General features: G+C 47.6%; 1 protein-coding gene across 2 annotated transcripts in view; it reads right to left on the reverse strand.

Moving 5' to 3' along the window:
- Positions 1-3,198: 3,198 nt before the first annotated feature.
- Positions 3,199-20,832, reverse strand: part of CDK12 (cyclin dependent kinase 12) — a 358,486-nt gene continuing 340,852 nt past the window's right edge. Inside the window, exon 14 of one of the 2 annotated variants that reach the window (XM_069237454.1) lies at positions 3,199-4,319. In XM_069237454.1, the coding sequence (XP_069093555.1) occupies positions 3,619-4,319 (701 nt within the window). In that variant the 3' untranslated portion in view covers positions 3,199-3,618. The remainder of the gene's footprint in view (positions 4,320-20,832) is intronic. The other variant, XM_069237455.1, reaches the window with a different exon arrangement.

Below are 20,832 nucleotides of genomic sequence, written 5' to 3' on the forward strand. Positions count from 1 at the left end.
GGATGTTGAAAACATTACCTATTCTTCTGTCTGTTATTTTACAAACCAAGAAGGGCATGGATAAGGCCACTCTGCCTGCACTAGATGTAAAGCAATATAAAGTAACACTCAAAATGTTTCAAATGGATATCAGCCCTCTGGTAGTCTTTGCACTTAGTCTACATATATGCAGCTTGGCTTTACAGGAAGAAACATGGATTACTATTATGACCAATTAATTAATTGAACAACCTTATTTAAAAAAGTAAATATGTCCTTAGCTACCTGGGCACGATATTCTCAGTATGCCTAGTGAATGAATATTGTATGCTTCTCATGAGCTCTCCATTCCAGCCTACTCTCGTTCAAAGTATGCACTTTTAATTATATGAATTGTGAAGTAATTCTCATTATTGACTTCTGTTTTGTTGAAGATTTTTTTTTAAATATTTGTTTTATGAACTTGTGTAAAATCACAAGACTAAGTATTCAGACCATGACACTGTAATGATACTTTCCACTGGAAACATGCACTTTTTAGCTTTTATTGCTTTTTTGCATTCTATTTCATACGTGTCAGTTTTCATGTGTATAATCATCTTATTTATTCTGCACTATTGTTTTATGGCAAGACTGAAAATAAACTTATTGACCGACTTGGAATCGTGTCTAATGCAGACACACCAACTGCAGATTTCACACAGGTGAACCATAACGTATGTCTAAGACTCAGAGGGGTGGGGATAGTAGCACATTTTTTAAGGCAGCAGGTGTAAACGTGGTCAAGAGGTAAACATGAAAGGCTTAGAAGAGGTCTTTGACATCTATTTGTTTAAATTCATTGATAAAGGAAATGATTGGGTTGTGGTTGGACTTCGGAATGCCTGTGCCTTGTGAGGCAGTGGAGTATCCGTAGCCCTAAAGGAGCAAGACTTTCGAGGCTTTTCAATCTGCTGCTCATTTAGGCTCACCTGCATAAAAAAAAAAAAAAAAAAAAAAAAATGCTGCAAATCGCCTCAGGTTTGTTCTTCCTAAGCATGTTAATTAATATGTTTAGCTCGCCTAAGATAGGCTTCACAATATACAGTACTTCGGGATCCGGCGCAAGAGGTGTAAATTCAATGTTAGTGACTATTAAAGAAGATGGAGAACCTTTGCATAGAGCTTTGGAAGCATAAGCCGAAATAAGTAATCAAAGATGGACCCAGTCACTAAGCATTCCGGTTTCAGGATTATGTAGGGGAAGAGTCAATCTAGCCAAGTGCCCGGCCATGAGTGTTTGAAAGTTACCGGGAGTCCGCTGCTAAAAAAAAAAAAAAAAAAAAAAAAAAAAAAGACACACAAAAACAAATACAGCACTTTACACTTGACTGACTGTGGGTTGGTGAGAAGGTCGTTCAATAAGACATAATGCAATATAATATATCCAGGGTATTTGATGTTGTTTTCAAACACCACCTCCCACATAAACACGAAGAGGAGACCTAAAATGAGAATACGGAGTAAGACACCTATGTCAATGGAAAGCAAATCAAATATTAAATACAAGAGAAAATATGAACCCATTTGTTAAAACAATACTTCTAAACTGTATCACTTTTATAGTGAAGGACTCCTGAAAAAATGTTTTAGCTTCTAAAAACACAACTGCGAAGTTTGACAAGAAAACCCTAGTTAATAGCCACTAAGTTAGCTAGGTAAATTGCAGTCAGGAAATGCGGCTTTTTCGTTAGGTCAGTGGTTAGCGCTTGAATGGATTGACACTTACTGTAGTATACAATCCCGTCTATAATCCCTTCTGGTGTGTTCCCAGAACAATGAAGCACAGTGGATCAATGGCTCCAAAGCAGTAGCTAAACTTATGCCAACCATCTTCTACAAATTTTTGAAAGGCAGGCGGATACGATACCTCAAACCTTCGGGTTTTCTGATGGAGCTTTATTTTAGAGTTTTTGTCGAATGGAACATTCTGCTGAAGCCATGTAAATGAACCAGCACTGCCAAACACTGCGCTGGTTAATGTCTGAAACAAGAGTTTTTACTGGCCAGTTACAACACATCCGTTCAATACACTGTTCGTACTCAGAGTAAAACAAGCACTGGCATCACTGTATGGAGAGCTCAGCTCTTTATTAGTCCAATCTGCATCCTCCAGACAGCACTTTGTGTACGAGACTAACTGGAATTAAAAAAAAAAAATAATAAAAAAAAATAAAGAAAACCTGAAAACAATTTACACTTGAGAGCTTGCTAAAGGTGTAATGGGTCCTTACAAGACAAATGAGTAGTATTTCCTCTCGTGGCAATTTTAACAACAATGTTCCCCTCTAGTTAACGAGGGCACAAACACCATTATTTGTTTCTAGTACTGGAAACGATATACATTGGTTTGAGTAATGCAGACCATGATGAGACCCATAGCAGCTTCGTCAAAGGGAAATAAAGCTTTTGATGTTTCCACTGTGCTAAAAAAAACGAAACCCACCCATGTTCTGAACAACTCAATTCAGAATGTTTGTATCACATTGGTGTTAATATGATATGGGTTGCTGGTGCTCTGCTCGAGAATGCCACAAGCTGGCAAATAAAACATCAAAAGCATATTTAATTTGTTGCCACCTAAATGTATAACACTGAAGGAGTGAATAATTAAAAAGTGAGACCGAGAGCTTCTTTGATATTAACACAAACATAAATGTGTATGGATGTTATAACCTTTAAGTTGGAATTCAAATGGGTGGGTCAGGGATGAAAGCATTCCAAAAACGGGTAGGGAAATAAAAAAATAAATCCACTGTGCAAAGCTCTCCTCATATGAAAAACATTTGTCATATTAAAACAATTACGATTTTTCTTAAAGAGAACAGTGTTTATTTCTAGACTCCTTCAACAAAAAACAAAACGAAGGTCAGTTTCTAACTGGAGGGGCCTTTAAAAAAAAAAATCATAATAATAAAAAAAAAAGCAAGGCCCGTGACGGCCTGAGTCAGAAACTCTAACCATCGCAAGTGAATAAAAACAAAGCTTCTGGATTAAGATTGGTGAGAGGAATTTCCACACAGTGGAGTTTCGTCCAGAAGTAGTTACCTGCACTTGGCTATTCATTTCAGGAGGGCTGAGCTCAGACTATCTTAAGGGCTGCCAAAAACAAAATGTTTTTACAGTCAGCTGCCACATCTACTTTTCCTCAATGCAATTAGGTAACATCAAAAGGCTCCATTTTAGCAGAAACATTTCGTGTTTTTATTTTATTTCATTGCAAAGAAGGGCGCTGGAAATCAACTTGGGTGAGAGGCAAGGCGTGCCTCTCAACAAATTAACTCAAAGCCGTTCCATTTAGAAGGTTGAGAGAAACCTCATCTCACCACGTCAGAATCTCCGTTGACCCCGCACCGCGTCGGCTAGCTTGTGTCACTGCGCTGCTTGTCACCAACCAAGTGCGGTGGTGGGGGAATCAGCCCAGCAAGGAGAGCAAGGTCCTCTTGCTGCATGAACTGGCCACTTACCACATGCGTTCGGGAGCCAGATGTGACACTGGACGACGTGCACCTGTTGAACTCCTGCCGAGGTGGGCTGTACCACTACAGGGTAGAGGCATGTGAGGGTCAAAGAATCGTGGAACTAATGGTTCAGTCTGAGTTAATAAGGAACCCCTCTACCCCGCCCGCCTCTTGAAGGCACTCTGCCGTGATATGCCTTCCCGTAAGATTGGGATGAGGTGCTCCAGTTATGACCTGTCCCTGCACTGCTGGAGCCTGCAACTCCTGGTCCTAGTTCACCATAGTTTTGTATTTTGGCCTCCGGATACTCCAGCACAGTGTTAATCGCCTCTGCTTTCAGAGCAGACTTGCTGACCACCGGATGTAATGCTAAAGGAGCTCTACTGAACCGGAGGTCCTGGTCCCCAGGGAACTGCACAGAGCCTGTCCCTTGATAACTACTTGCCTCTCCAGTGCGGCTCACAGGACTAGAGTAGTTCTTGACCTTCCCCAAAGTCTTTGGTGGTCGCTCCAATAATGTTTGACCTAAATCCCCTTCACTGGGGGCAGTGCTAAAATTTCCTGGGAGCACCTCTGTGCTGTAAGTTCTTGATGAATACACTCTGGTGTAATCGCTGTCTCCTAAAGCATGGAGTTCATGGGCTGGTGGCTGCTCAGCCTCTTGGGTTAAAAGTTGCAGCAGTGCAGCAGCCACTGAGGGGTTTAAATCCTGTTCTTGACAGGGAACATCCTTCTCTGTAAGAGGTGGTGGCGGAGGTCCTGGAGGCTCTGGAGGTCTTTTCTCTGCTACAGTAATACGATGGTGAAACGCTGCAGGAGGAGTACTTCTTGTAGCACCATCTGAAACAAAAATAAAAAACAAAATAATAAAAGAGTTGAAATGCAAGCAATCTCCTCAGCCTGCTATTTACAGCTATTTTTGCGGCACCTGACTTTTTTCTTACCTTCCAATCAAACCAGTGTTCCTAACACAATGAGTAGTTTTGAGCTCAAAGAATCACCCCAAACACTCTGGCACAATAGACCGTTTGGAGACCTGCCCATCCTTATATCACATCAGATGGCCAAATTGGAAGCCCCTTTGCATGGTCACCATGTTTAGATTCCCCCTCATGCCCCCCTCAGCCACCCTCCTACAAACCTGCCCCACAGCTCTTTTCTTTTTAGTCTCTTGCTTAGACATCTGATGCTCAGAAGCCTCCTCCTTTTCGGAAACGTGGGAGGGTTGATTGTGAATCCATAAAATTCTTAAAGCTACAAAACTAATACTACAGGAAAGTAGCATTCTCTTTTTAAGTATGAATCTTTTCTTGATTCACATGCTGTGTACTGATTAGTTTAGCTATAGTCTTCTCTCTTGGGTGGCAAGGTTGGAATTAGTGTGGATGCAAACAGACGCTTTAGTACTTTGTCCCACCTGTGCTTCCTTGTTTGCTTGAACGTCCACACAATAGTATTTTGTAAAAGCACTGAATAAAGACCATGAGACTGCCATACAGATGTCATTAACGAAGAGACATGCTACAAATTCCACTGTTGCTCCTTTTTTTCCTTGTTGAATGCACCCTTGGTCTTTGTCCCAACGGTACACCTGCTATCTTGTAAAGTCTGGATTGTTTGTACTATCCACCCTGCAACTGCTGTTTTGGTGAGTGTTTGCTTACTGGTGTGTAAGTAATCAAGATCTGACGACCCTTAAGGTGGGTCTAGTTTCTAGCATTTAATAATAATCGCCCTTCTGACATCCAGCACGTGCACAGCACTTTATGCTTGTTGTAGGAAAGTCACTTTTTTGGCATGGTTACCCCCACTTTTCGCCTGTTTATCAGTGTGTTTAAGTCTGTTTTCACTGGGATCCTGCTAACCAGGATCCTAGCGATTGTGCCCTCTCCTCTAAATTTGGTTGCTTTGGTACCCTTTACACCCCACAATTGGCATACTGGTGTACCCCTGTAAGCCCCTAGTATATGGTACTGAGGTACCAAGGGCATTGGTACACCAGGGGTTCCCCATGGGCTGCAGCATGCATTACACCACCCATGGGAGCCCATGAAAACTATCTGCAGGCCTGCCATTGCCGCCTGCGTGAAAAGATGCATGCACCCTTTCACTGCTGGTCACTGTAAGTCACCCCTATGATAGGACCTCTTAGCCCAGAGCCAGGGTGCAGGTTCCTCTGTGTGAGGGCACCGTTGCATGAGCAGAAGTGCCCCTACAAACTCCAGTTCCAATGCACTGGACTTCATAAGTACAGGGAAGCCATTTTACCTGTGTACTAGCCGCAGGTCCTGTGGTCCAGTTACATAATGGTAACACCGAACCTAGGCATGTTTGGTATCAAACAGGTCGGAATCATACCATCAATACTAATGCCAGTATTGGTAGCATGATTCCATGCACTCTGGGGGCTCCTATAAGGACCTCCCTGTATTGCTCCTATCAGTCTTTCAATGTTTGTGGGCAGCCCACACTGCTGCAGCCCCTCAGAAAGGTTTCTGCCCTCTTGCTCCTTGACCAGCTCAAGCTGGGGAAGACTGAGAACAAAAGGATTTCCTGTGGGAGAGGGAGGCAACAACCTCTCCCTTGGAAATAGGTGTCAAGAGGCTGGGGAGGGGTAGCCTCCCTGAGCCACTGGCTTGCTTTGAAGAGCACATTTAGTGCCCTCCTTGTATAATCCGGTTTACACCAGTCCAGGGACTCCCGGTCACTGCTCTGGCACAAAAGCACACAAAGGAAAGGGGCGTGACCCCTCCCCTGTCCAACACCATCCCAGGGGTAGTGCCCAGAGCTCCTCCAGGTGCCCACTTGATTCTGCCATCTTGAAACCAAATGTGCAGAGGCCTCTGGGATCATCTATTTTGTCTGGACAGGGGACTAACGTCAGTAATCCCCTCCGATAGGTGATGACCCCACAGAGTGACCAATCCCCCTGGTAGCGCTATTTATGGACCCCCTAATGGGTGGATCCCCAGATTCAGCGTGCAAACTACACCAGAACTCCTCTGCATGACCTCTCCTCGCCACCGGAACCGCTGCTGGACTTCACAGAAACCAAACAACCCTGCAATTCTCGAGAAAATCTTGCCTTGCAACATTGTTTTCCAGGCTCCTTCCAGCAATTGCAACATTTCCACTGCTGTGCATCCTCTGGGGTCGGCAAGACTTCGGCTGCAACAAAGAAGCAAGAACGACTCTTCCTTGGAGTGAAAGAGTCACTCCCCTACATCCGCAGGCACCTAAGGCAAGGATGACTGGCTGCTGGGGTCTTCTGCCATCCTGCTCCAGGAAGAATCAACATAGGTGGTGGTTCTGAGTGGTCCCTTTGGTCCTCTGTATCTGGTGTCCAACTTGGGAGACAGTGAGCCCTTGCCTCTCCCTGCAGGAAGGAATCACTCTGCGCTGCGACTCTTACAGCAACCAAGGCTTGTTGACTCATGCTCTGAGGGATCTTCAGACTGCAAGTAGCCCTGGGCCTCCAGCACTTCATCCGTGCAAGGACAGTCCCTCCTCTGCTGCTCCAGCGACGTGGTAATTCTCTCCAGGTGTGGACCTCACTGCAACTTACTGTGCCTGCTGCCTGTGGAAGCTGTGCCTTCTTCTGCTGGCTCTCCTTGACTGCAGAGAGTTAGTCTGTACTCATCTCTAAGGGTCAAGTCCCCTTGACCTTGCTGGTCCTCTTCTTCACTGCAAATCCTCTTCTGCCCAGATTTGCATTCGCCAAGGCTTGTTGGTGGTCCTCCTGACCACTGACCATCTGCGATCCGGCAACCGGTGTGGGACATAATCTGCACGACTCCAAGGATCTCCCTGCAGCTCCTGGTCTCCATAACTAATATTCATCTTTCACTGACAACCTGGATCTTCACAGAAGAGTGGGTAGTGGCTCCTGCCTCACCTAGACACTCCTTTGTGGACTGGGCTCTGTCCCCTTCTTTTGCAGCCCATCTTAAGAGCACAAGCAGCTAGGGTGGCAAGATTAATGCCACCATCAGAGACCAAAAATGCCTCAGTGGTCTCTCTGACTAACCCAGAGCCCAGCTACACCCTTGGACTGACTATTACTACCATTGCTACTGCTAGGGCCACTACGGATAGAGGTGAGAGTACCAAGCTTGGTGCTCTTTTTAGGACAGTTGCAGTCATCTGCCCGGTGGCCCTTTTGTCTACAGATGTAGCATTAAGGTTTCTTGTGGGAAGAGGAAGAGGACTTAGACCCACCCCCAGAAGAGTTTTGTGGGCCAGATGAAAACTTTGTCCTGATTCTGCAAAGAATCCTTATTCTTTTGGTACAAGCCCTGATAATCATGCACATTGCTGTCATGGAACCAGCCTTCCAGGTACTTGAAAGAGCTGCCCACAAAATCTACCCAATCCTGGGAGGACTCCTTCCGAGTCTCCTAAATTTGATTCTATATTCCTCTGTGGTGAGCCCAAATCCATCAAGAAGTGCATTTTTAAGTGCTTGATAATTGTATGCATCTTCCTCGCTGACAGTGAGGAGTTTGCCACTGCCTTTGTCAGAAAAAGAAAGCCACAATATGTCTGCCTGCTGTCTTTGAGAGCCCTCCGTACCTTACAGGCCCTCTTCCGAGGCAGGAAACCAATTGTGAATGTCATCCCCAACCTTGTAAGGTAGGACTACTTGATTCCTAGAGTCATAGGAGTCCTCCCTGACGTCTCTAAAGCTGTTGCTGCTACCATGGGGTATCAACCCCAAATTCTGCCTTTCCCCCTCCACAGCCAAGACCTCCCTATCTAGGGCAAACTGCTGCTGCTGCAGCCTCAATCTGGCTTTTTCTAGCCTCAGTTTGCTTAACTCGCTATCAAGAGACTCCCCCCCTCTGAGCTGGAGTGGTTGGTCTCATCAGACATTGGTGAGACATGGGTGTGGACAGATGATGAGGATCTACCTCTCCTCCTGGAGACCCTTTGCCCTAACCCCCTGGGAGTAACAACGGGCCTACTGGTATGCCCCCCTTCTCATTGCAATGAGTGCTCCCTACAGTACTGGTGTGTTACCCAGTTTCTTCATGACCTTCTCCAGTGAAATCTAGGTCTACCCTATCAAATATTGGAGGGTCAGTCTCTGTCTCCTGCTCTTCCTGGCCTCTAGTGCTCTGGCTATCATCCTGGAGGAGCAATCCTAGGAGTAGAGATTTGGACTTCACCATGTCTTCAGCTTCCTAGAAGCAAACATCTCCCTCAATTCCAGGAAGGCGAGGCCCTCATACTGAGAGTCTGGGGCCAGAGTTATGTTTTTTACTGAAGACATTTTCCTTAGAGTAGTATGGGTGCACCTACCTACTCTAAGCAACAAGGCTTTCTAAAAGTGTCGAGAGGGTTATGCCAGACCCCCAACTTACCTAAACTAGAAGCCTAGTAGTCCTAACTACCAAATGCAGTGTAACTTATAGACTAGTGGTGGACTTTCCTGTGGAAAGCTACCAGTGACAGAGTGGTACGGCAATTGCAAGTGTTTTGTCCCACCATTGCACCACCAATGTAGGAAGCAGGCCTGGTGTGTGGTGCACACCTATGGTGTTTGCACCTTATACCAGGTCCAGGCAACCCCTATTAATTAGTGAACAATGTAGGAAGTTGGCTCTGTATGCGCTATTTCAAAGTAAGGAATAGTATGCACAGAGTCCAAGGGTTCCCCTTAGAGGTAAGATAGTGGCAAAAAGAGATAATACTAATGCTCTATTTTGTGGTAGTGTGGTCGAGCAGTAGGCTTATCAAAGGAGTAGTGTTAAGCATTTGTTGTACATACACACAGGCAATAAATGAGGAACACACACTCAGAGACAATTCCAGGCCAATAGGTTTTTGTATAGAAAAATATATTTTCTTAGTTTATTTTAAGAACCACAGGTTCAAATTCTACATGTAATACTTTGCATGAAAGGTATTGCAGGTAAGTACTTTAGGAACTTTGAATAATCACAATAGCATATATACTTTTCAAATAAAACACATATAGCTATTTTAAAACTAGACACAGTGCAATTTTCACAGTTCCTAGGGGAGGTAAGTAATTGTTAGTTCTTGCAGGTAAGTAAACCACCTACGGGGTTCAAGTTTGGGTCCAAGGTAGCCCACCGTTGGGGGTTCAGAGCAACCCCAAAGTTACCACACCAGCAGCTCAGGGCCGGTCAGGTGCAGAGTTCAAAGTGGTGCCCAAAACACATAGGCTTCAATGGAGAAGGGGGTGCCCCGGTTCCAGTCTGCCAGCAGGTAAGTACCCACGTCTTCGGAGGGCAGACCAGGGGGGTTTTGTAGGGCACCGGGGGGGGAGGGGGGACACAAGTTAGCACAGAAAGTACACCCTCAGCAGCACGGGGGCGGCCGGGTGCAGTGTGCAAACACACGTCGGGTTTTCAATTGGAATCAATGGGAGACCAAGGGTTCTCTTCAGCGATGCAGGCAGGCAAGGGGGGGGGCTCCTCGGGGTAGCCACCACCTGGGCAAGGGACAGGGCCTCCTGGGGGTCACTCCTGCACTGGAGTTCCGATCCTTCAGGTCCTGGGGGCTGCGGGTGCAGGGTCTTTTCCAGGCGTTGGGATCTGGGAGTCAGGCAGTCGCGGTCAGGGGGAGCCTCGAGATTCCCTCTGCAGGCGTCGCTGTGGGGGCTCAGGGGGGACAACTTTGGTTACTCACAGTCTCGGAGTCGCCGGGGAGTCCTCCCTGAAGTGTTGTTTCTCCACAAGTCGAGCCGGGGGCGTCGGGTGCAGAGTTGCAAGTCTCACGCTTCTGGCGGGAAATGCAGTTGTCCTTAAGTTGCTTCTTTGGAAACAAAGTTGCAGTCTTGGGTGAACAGAGCCGCTGTTCTCAGGAGTTTCTTGGTCCTTCTAGAGCAGGGCAGTCCTCTGAAGATTCAGAGGTCGCTGGTCCTGGGGAAAGCGTCGCTGGAGCAGTTTTCTTCCGAAGGGGGGAGGCAGGCTGGTAGAGCTGGGGCCAAAGCAGTTGGTGTCTCCGTCTTCTCTGCAGGGTTTTTCAGCTCAGCAGTCCTCTTCTTCTTAGGTTGCAGGAATCTAGTTTCCTAGGTTCTGAGGAGCCCCTAAATACTGAATTTAGGGGTGTGTTAAGGTCTGGGAGGGCAGTAGCCAATGGCTACTGTCCTTGAGGGTGGCTACACCCTCCTTGTGCCTCCTCCCTGAGGGGAGGGGGGCACATCCCTAATCCTATTGGGGGAATCCTCCATCTGCAAGATGGAGCATTTCTAAAAGTCAGAGTCACCTCAGGACACCTTAGGGGCTGTCCTGACTGGCCAGTGACGACTCCTTGTTTTTCTCATTATCTCTCCTGGACTTGCCGCCAAAAGTGGGGGCTGTGTCCAGGGGGCGGGCATCTCCACTAGCTGGAGTGCCCTGGGGCATTGTAACACGAAGCTTGAGCCTTTGAAGCTCACTGCTAGGTGTTACAGTTCCTGCAGGGGGGAGGTGAAAAGCACCTCCACCCAGAGCAGGCTTTGTTTCTGTCCCCAGAGAGCACAAAGGCTCTCACCGCATGGGGTCAGAAACACGTCTCTCAGCAGCAGGCTGGCACAGACCAGTCAGTCCTGCACTGAACAATTGGGTAAAATACAGCGGGTATCTCTAAGATGCCCTCTGTGTGCATTTTTTAATAAATGCAACACTGGCATCAGTGTGGGTTTATTATTCTGAGAAGTTAGATACCAAACTTCCCAGTATTCAGTGTAGCCATTATGGAGCTGTGGAGTTCGTTTTTGACAGACTGCCAGACCATATACTCTTATGGCTACCCTGCACTTACAATGTCTAAGGTTTTGCTTAGACACTGTAGGGGCATAGTGCTCATGCACCTATGCCCTCACCTGTGGTATAGTGCACCCTGCCTTAGGGCTGTGAGGCCTGCTAGAGGGGTGACTTACCTATGCCACAGGCAGTGTGAGGTTGGCATGGTATCCTAAGGGGAGTGCAATGTCGACCTAGTCATTTTCTCCCCACCAGCACACACAAGCTGGCAAAGCAGTGTGTCTGTGCTGAGTGAAGGGTCCCTAGGGTGGCATAAGACATGCTGCAGCCCTTAGAGACCTTCCCTGGCATCAGGGCCCTTGGTACCAGGGGTACCAGTTACAAGGGACTTACCTGGGTGCCTGGGTTGTGCCAATTGTGGAGACAATGGTACATTTTAGGTGAAAGAACACTGGTGCTGGGGCCTAGTTGGCAGGGTCCCAGCACACTTCTCAGTCAAGCCAGCATCAGTATCAGGCAAAAAGTGGGGGGGTAACTGCAACAGGGAGCCATTTCTTTACAACAATGTCTAGGAAGACAGGACTCTCTACTGGTAGATGTGGTGAGCAGCCAAGACTCATCTAGGTGGAGCATAAAGCACTTGCATTAGCACAGTAGTCATACAATAAGTTATCTCACATGAAAGGAACCACACAGTGTTGCAAAAAAAAAAAAAAAAAAAAAAAAAAAAAAAGGTACTTTATTACAGTAACACTGAACTAGATGACTAACAGGCAGCCCCCCAACTGGAGGTAAGTATACACTACACATAAACACACACACACACACACACACACACACACACACACACACACAGTAAGTACTAGCAATTAGCACAGCAAAACAATAAGCATTGATAAGAAATAGCAGAAAATAGCTAGGGGCTGGTGGGGGTTGTGGGGAAATACTAAAATAGTGGAATGCAAAGTTATGCCCCCACCCAACGATGTGGAGTAGTTAGACAGGAGCTGGGAGAACTTGGAACCCCAAGAGGTGAGTACCTAGATGACCCCTAGAGACCAAGACAGCAGAGGTAAGTTAACAGGTCTTCTCATAGACTAACAAGAGGACTTGGAAAAGGAAGTCTGCAAGAACAGGACCAGTCTGGTGGAATCCAACGGTGGATTCTGGATGAAGAGGACTTGCAAAAGAAAGGGACAGAGTCCTGTCCACACAGGAGTGTGCAGGTGGGGCATGAGCCACTGCCCACCCTTCTGTGGAAGATGATCCGGGTCGATGGTGGAAAATGAAGGTCATTTGTGGAGCCCAAGAGCTGCCGAGGAGTACTTGAAGTCATGCAGAAGTTGTCCCACAGCAGTTTCCGGGTCGCAGATGGATCAGTGGTCAAGAGGACCACCAACAAGCCCTAACAAGTGCAAATCTGGACCGAAGAGGATTTGCAAAGGTGAAGAGGATCCGCATGGTCCAGGGGACTCAACCCTTGAAGGGGGTCCGGGCTGACCCTCAGCAGTCAGGAGACCCAGCAGAAGCAATTGCAGCCCCATAGGCAAGGCACTGACAGCAGGCACAATCAGTTGCAGTGACGACCAATCAGCACACGTGGAGATGAGTCTCACGCTGCTGGAGCAGCGGAAAGGAGACTGTCCTTGCAAGGATGAAGTGCTGGAGGCCGGGGCTACTTGGACCCTCAAGCTCCCTCAGGGAAGGAGTCAACAAATCTTTGTTGCTACAACAGTCACAGGGCACAGGGATCTGTCCTGCAGGGAGATGCAAGGCCTCACAGTCTCCCAAATTGGACAGAAGGCAGAGAGGACCACTCAGAGCCACCACCTGTGTTGGGGTATCCACTCAGTTCCAGTGGAGGGCAGATCCCAGCATCCGGATGTTCTTGCCTTAGGTGCCTGCGGATGCAGGGGAGTGAATACCTTCACTCCAAAGGAGACCGATTCTTGTTTCTTTGTTGCAGCTGAAGTCTCTCCTACCCCAGAGGATGCACAGCAGTAGAAATGTTGCAAGGCGAGGTTGTATTGGGAATTGTAGACTTTTTTGGTTCCTGTGAAGTCCAGAAGTGGTTCCGGTGGCCAGGAGCAGAAGAAGTTGATGCAGAGGAGTCCAGGTGGAGTCTTGCACGTTGAATCTGGGGAACCACCCGCAAGGGAGCACCTAAATAGCCCTAACACGGGGCTTGGTCACTCTGCATGGTGACCTCCTGTCAGAGGAGGTCACTGACATCAGACACCTGTCCTGACCAATCAGATGCTCCCAGGGGCCTCTTCACATCTTGTTTCCAAGATGGCAGAATTCGGTGGCCACCTGGAGGAGCGCTGGGCTCAACCCCTGGGGTTGTGATGGACAGGGGAGTGGTCACTTCCCTTTCCTTTGTGCAGTTATGCGCCAGAGCAGGGACCAGGGGCCCCTGGACTGATGTAAACCAGATTATGCAAGGAGAGGACCAAATGTGCCCTTCAAAGCAAGCCAGTGGCATTGGGAGGCTACCCTTCCCCAGCCTAGTAATACCTATTTTCAAGGGAGAGGGTGTTGCATCCCCTCTCCAACAAGACATCCTTTGTTTTGCCTTCCCCTGCTTGAACTGGTCAAGCAGCAGGAGGGTAGAACCTGTCTGAGGGGCTGCAGCAGCGTGGGCTGCTCACAAACCCTGGTAGGAGTAATACTGTGGGTCCTCTGAGGAGCCCCCAGAGTGTGTGGTATCATGCCACTAATACTGGCATTGGTATATGATTCCGACATGTTTGATACCACACATGCCTAGATTCGGAGTTAGCATTATGTAGATGGACATAGGTGGCCAGTACACTGGTAAAATGGATTCCCTGTACTTACAAAGTCCAGTGCATTGGAAGTGAAGTTTATAGGGGCACGTCTGCTCATGCAGGTGTGCCCTCGCACAGGAAACTGCACCCTGCCATTTGGGCTGAAAAGGCCTACCATAGCGGTGACCTACAGTGACCTGGTGTAGTGACCAGTAGTGAAAGGGTACATGCACCTATTCACGCAGGCTGCAAATGGCAGACCTGTAAACAGTTTGCATGGGTTCCCATGGGTGGCATAATACATGCTGCAGCCCATGGGGAGACCATGGTGTACCAATGCTCTGGGTACCCAAGGATCAGTTACTTACCTGTAAATCCTAGTTCTCTTCCAGCGGTATCCTCAAAGTCATAAACATTGAATATTCCCGCCCCTGTGCGGGGACCCCGGAGCATATATATATATAAAATACATACATATTATCATGTGTAAAACAGCAATGCAGGCTATAATCATAAATAGGCTAAAATGCTTTATTTCTATGCAAGTTTTTTTTTTTTTTTTCATATTCTAAAATCACAATAGATCATAAATATCTACCTAAGCCCCAAAAACTGGACTTAGGGAAGTAAACAGCAGTAAATAGCAGAGAAAAATAGAAAAACCACATTGAAAAACAATGAAGCATTCTTAGCCAATAGGCTGCATGCAGGTTAACACAGGAGAACCATAAAAACTTTGGCACCGTACCTTTAAGACCCTGAGCACCTCCAGTATCCCACCATGCCTCAGGGGTGAAGGGAAGGTGACAGTTGGTTCACAGTTAGGTCAGTACTTTTTTACGGTGACAATCTGTGTAACTGATCAGAAAGATAATCTGTCCTGCACTTCTAGGAGACTTGAGTCCGGGGAGGAGGGTGGGTTGTTTATGACTTTGATGAGGATACCCCTGGAAGAGAACTAGGATTTACAGGTAAGTAACTTATCCTTCTCTTCCAGGGGATCCTCATCAATAGTCATAAACATTGAATAGATTAGCAAGCCCATCCCTAAACTCTGCGGACTGTCTGAAAGAAGTGCAGGAAAGAATACATATTCATGCAAATAGATTTCTAAGAGAGGCCTGCCCCACCTGGGCATCCGCTCTTGCATCCGAGTCTAAACAGTAATGCTTAGTAAAGGTATGCACAGACTTCCATGTAGCAGCCTTACAAATCTCGGAAATTGGTACATTGTTAAGGAGGGCAGCAGTAGCCGCTTTTCCCCTTGTGGAATGCGCTTTTGGCCTAGCCAGTAATTGTTTATTAGCCAGCTGGTAAGTGTTAACAATACAAGACACAATCCATCTTGATATCGTTCGTTTAGACGCTGCCTCTCCTGTTCTTAAATTACCATAATTCAGAAACAAATGGTTAGAATGTCTAATCGGTTTTGTTTTGTCCAAATAGAATTTCAGCACTCTTTTCAAGTCTAAAGAATGTAATGGTTTCTCAGCCGGAGTCTCCGGATTGGGAAAGAAAGTCGGTAAAGATATAGTCTGATTGATATGGAATTCTGACACCACCTTCGGAAGGAAAGATGGGTGAGTTCGCAGAACCACTCTATTATCGTGAAAAACCGTGTACGGTTCTCTGCAAGACAGAGCCTGAATTTCGCTGACCCTCCTCGCTGAAGTAATGGCCACCAAAAAAGCCGTCTTCCACGTAAGGTGCTGTAAAGAGGCCTTGTGGATAGGTTCAAAGGGAGGGCCCATAAGTTTTGACAGGACTACATTCAGTTCCCATGGAGGAGAAGGTCTCTGAATGGGAGGAAAAACCTTTTTCAAGCCTTCTAAGAAATCCTTGACTACAGGTATCGTAAAGAAGGATTCCTGAGAAGGCGACTTACGATAAGCTGTAATTGCAGACAAATGTACCTTAATAGATGATACCTGCAGACCAGACTTCGCCAGATGAAGCAAATAGGACAGTATGACATCCTCCTGAGCTCGTATGGGATTTATACCTTGTTGAGAGCACCAGATGTAAAATCTCTTCCACTTAAAAGCGTAAGAACGCCGCGTGGAAGGTCGTTTTGACTCTTTCAAGATGTTCATGCACTCCTGTGAGAGCCCTAGGTGCCCATACTGCAGGAATTCAGGAGCCATGCTGTCAAGCTCAGAGAGGGAAGGTTGGGATGTAGGATTCTGCCTTCCATTCTGCTCAGGAGATCCGGTCTGCACGGCAACCTCCTGTGAGGTTTTTCCGATAAGTTGAGTAGATCCGTGTACCAGAATTGGCGGGGCCATTGTGGCGCTATCAGAATCATTCTGGAGTTGTAAAGTTTGTTGATTACTGCCGGTATGAGGGGAATCGGTGGAAAGGCGTAGAGAAATATCCCTGACCAGTTGATCAACAGGGCATTCCCTTGAGATCCCGGACGGCAGAACCTGGATGCGAAGTCTGGGCATTTCTTGTTTACTTCGTCTGCAAAGAGATCCAACTGGGGTCGACCCCATTGACCGAAGATGTCCTCGACTACTTTGTCGTGCAGGACCCAGTCGTGCGCGTCTTCTAGATGTCTGCTCAGGAAATCTGCCTCTACGTTTTGCTGACCTGGCAGGTGTACTGCTGTGATAGACATTCCCCTGGCCAGGAGCCAATGCCATATCGTTTGGGACTCTCGAGATAGAGGTAGTGATCTTGTTCCCCCCTGTTTGTTCAGATAATACATTGTGGTTGTATTGTCTGTCTGAATTAGGAGAGATTTCCCCTGAATCAATGGAGAGAAAGATTTTAGAGCCAGATGGACCGCTCTGAGCTCCAGTAGATTTATGTGATAGTTCTTTTCCTTGTCGGACCACAGACCCTGAGCTTGGAAGGAACCCAGATGAGCACCCCAACCCTGAAGAGACGCATCCGTTACCAGAGTGTCGGCTGGAATTGTCTGGTGAAACGGAGAACCTATCGACAGGTGAGGTCTGTGCATCCACCATTGTAGTGATTGAAAAGCCGCTGCTGGTAGTCGTACTCTGTCCTCCCAGCGACCAGTCTTTTGGCTCCAGTTGTTCTCTAATGCCTCCTGAAGGGGCCTCATGTGTAGCCTGGCGTTCGGGACAATGAAGATGCATGAAGCCATGGAGCCCAGAAGCGATGTCACCTGACGAGCAGTAGGTGCATCGGCTTTTAATAGTTGTTGACACTTCCTGTGGATCGATAAAAGTCGTTCCTCCGAAGGATACACTCTTTGGAGCTCTGTGTTTAGTATAGCTCCCAGGTAGTGGAGGTTTTGTGTTGGAATCAAGGTTGACTTGTTGTGGTTGATTTGAAGACCTAGAGACTCGAAAGTTCTTAGTACAATGTCTCGATGTTTTCTCGCCTGATCCGGAGAGGAAGCCTTCAATAACCAGTCGTCCAGGTAGGGGTAGACGAATATTTTTTGTCTTCGAAGATGTGCCGCTACCACTGCTACACATTTTGAAAAGACTCGGGGTGCAGACTTCAGGCCGAATGGTAGGACTCTGAATTGGTAGTGCTGTGACGCTATTTGGAAACGTAAGAATTTCCGATGTTTGGATGCTATTGGGATGTGAAAATATGCATCCTGTAGGTCGATGGAGCACATCCAGTCTCCCTGATGCAGTTGCGGAACAATCTGGTGAAGGGCTAGCATCCTGAACTTCTGTTTTCTTATGTACTTGTTCAGGAGCCGTAAGTCCAGAATTGGCCTGAAGATGCCCTGTTGACCCTTTTTCGCCACCAGAAAGTAACAGGAGTACACCCCTTTTCCTCTTTGTGCCGGTGGAACCTTTTCTACAGCTTTCTTTTGTAGGAGTGCAAGAACTTCCTTGCGTAGCAGGCTGAGATGAGAAGGAAAACATCTTGCTAGTGGCAAGTGTGGAGGAGGTTTTTTGAAAAGGAGAGAATAGCCATGTTCGACAATATTGAGCACCCATTTGTCTTTTGTGATGGAGTGCCACTCGTGAAGATGATGCGTAATACTTCCCCCCCACCGGAGTGGTGCACAGTGCTGAGGGAAGCAATGCTTCATTGCTTTGTTGGTGTCTTTGCTGTAGACTGTTGAGGTCTACTTGCCCCTCGGTCTCTTGTGGGTCTACGCGCCTGAAACAGGGGACGTCCCTGTCGTTGCTGTGGCCTCTGAGACCAGTGAGGGGTTTGAACCCTCTGCTGGAATGGGCGTCTGTCGTACGGCCTGTACCTCCGCCTGAAGTCTTTCTTACGTTCCAGGCCCACTGCCCTCATAGTGTCCACCTCTGTTTTCATTCGGGCCATCTCTTCATCCGCGTGGGTACCGAACAATGAATTCCCGCTGAATGGGAGGTTTAAAATACGTTGTTGTGCTTCCTGTTTCAGACCAGTGAGCCGTAGCCAGGAAGACCTCCTAGCGCAGATTCCGTGCGCATACCCATGCGCAGCCAAATCCGCCCCGTCCGCCGCCGCGCTGATGACCTGGTTAGATACTAGGCCCCCTTCCTGCAAGATTTCCTGGAAGTCCTGTCTATCTTCCCTGGGCAACTTCTCTGTAAATCTGTGGAGTGAGTCCCACAGAGAGCGGTCATATCTGCCCAGAAGTGCTGAGGCGCTGGAGACCTTCATAGCAGATGCCGCCGTACCGCACATCTTTCTCCCCAGGGAGTCTAGGTGTCTGCTCTCCTTATCCGGGGGGACTGTGGAAGATGATGCCACAGAGTGTGTTTTTCTGGCTGCGGCTAAGTTAAGAGTCCGGTGGCGGATCCTTCCGCAGGAATAAAGGATCTTGCTCCGGAGCTTTGTACTTCTTTTGAATCCTAGCCGGGGCAGACTTGAGTGGCTGGAGTCAGAAAGGTGTCCATAGTAGGTTGCAGCAAACCCGGTACTAGTGGCAGCAGTTTTCTCGAGACTGATCTGTGTTGTAGAGTCTCAAAGATAACTGAGGATGAGGTGGCCGGCTCCGGTACCTCAATATTTAGTTTCTGCGCTCCCCTTAAAAGAACCTCATTAAAAGTGGTGATATCATCCACCGGTGAGATCCTAGCAGGTGGAGAATCTGTCAGTGTGGGGGAGTAGCGCCCAACAGACGATCCTGAAGAAGACCAAGAGGGTGATCTTCTGTGTGGTGTTCGCGACCTGGTTCTCCTTCGGGAACGAGACCTGCTACGAGAAGCTGTAGCAGAGTGTGCAGGTCTTGTGGTCGGCTGACGAGGAGCAGAACGAGCCCGTCCTGCTCTAGCTGTAGGCGATGGCGTTCTAGGTAATGAGGCAGTAGGAGAATACATCCTAGAGTATTGGGAATCCGGGGATGCTGACGGTCTATTCAGGCTCTCTAACCATCTAGGTGATAGAGTGATGGGAGAAACATGCCCCGATGAGCCCGCTCTGGAATGGGATGATGCACTCCGTATAGAGACCACCGGTGAGGGAGCTTTATCCGCTGGCTCTACTGCCTGTGACACAGCTGAAGGTTGTGCCGACGTCGATTGCATCCTCGACGTCGAAAGGTGCGATGGCTGGGCTGTTCTCGACGTCGAAGGTCTTGATGTCGAAAGCCTTGACGTTGAATGTCTCAACGCCGAGCGTCGATCGCGGGATCTGGACCTACTCGCCGTTGTGTGTCTCGACGTTGAGTGGCGAGTGGTCGACGGCGGATGTTCATGCCGTCGTGGTGATTTTGACGTCTTGTCCTTCGACGCCAAGGGGCGAGACGTTCTCGACAGCGAACGGGAGCGCCGGAGATGGCTCGACGCCGAACGGCGGCCTGCCGTCGACTGAGATGTACCCCTGTGCTGTCCATGCTTGGACGCTGTGTCCCTCGACGTCGGTCTGGTCACCGTCGACGGCGATCTATGCCGGTGAGACGGTGGCAACGATGACGTCGATGGAGAACAAACAGGCACAATCCTACCTGTCGACGACGATCTGGCCATTCCTTCTGTTGGAGGCCTGGGAAGTGAAGAGGATGTTGACTTTTTCCTCTCCTGAAGCCCATGCAGCCTGATTTTCTCTCTGTCTTTGAGAGTCCTCCTTGACATCTTCTTACAATACTTGCAGGTGTCAGGACAGTGACTCTGTGGCAGGCAGACAATACCCAGAGAGTGTGGGTCTGACTGGGCTTTCTTCTTCCCACAAGAAGGACATTTTACAAAAAGAGATGGCATTTTCTGTCAGAAAAGACTGCCAAACTCAGACAAAAGATGTTATCTGTCGAGTAAACAGGAAAAACACTATTTTTAGGGATTTTTCTGAAGAAAAACTCAGAAAAACTGAGAGCTCAATGCTCCAGGATCCTCTCAGAAGAAGCCGGAAAAAAGAACTGACCTAACTGTGAACCAACTGTCACCTTCCCTTCACCCCTGAGGCATGGTGGGATACTGGAGGTGCTCAGGGTCTTAAAGGCACGGTGCCAAAGTTTTTATGGTTCTCCTGTGTTAACCTGCATGCAGCCTATTGGCTAAGAATGCTTCATTGTTTTTCAATGTGGTTTTTCTATTTTTCTCTGCTATTTACTGCTGTTTACTTCCCTAAGTCCAGTTTTTGGGGCTTAGGTAGATATTTATGATCTATTGTGATTTTATAATATGAAAAAAAAAAAAAAACTTGCATAGAAATAAAGCATTTTAGCCTATTTATGATTATAGCCTGCATTGCTGTTTTACACATGATAATATGTATGTATTTTATAGATATATGCTCCGGGGTCCCCGCACAGGGGCGGGAATATTCAATGTTTATGACTATTGATGAGGATCCCCTGGAAGAGAAGTAACATATACTAGGTTACAACAGGAGTACACCAGTATGCCTATTGTGGGGTGTAGAAGGGTACCAAGGCAACTAAAGGAGGACACAGCACAATCATTGTGGTCCTGGTTAGCAGGATCCCAGTGAAAACAG

This window comes from Pleurodeles waltl, chromosome 6 (genome assembly GCF_031143425.1).
Source record: "Pleurodeles waltl isolate 20211129_DDA chromosome 6, aPleWal1.hap1.20221129, whole genome shotgun sequence".
In the NCBI taxonomy this organism is placed as follows: domain Eukaryota; kingdom Metazoa; phylum Chordata; class Amphibia; order Caudata; family Salamandridae; genus Pleurodeles; species Pleurodeles waltl.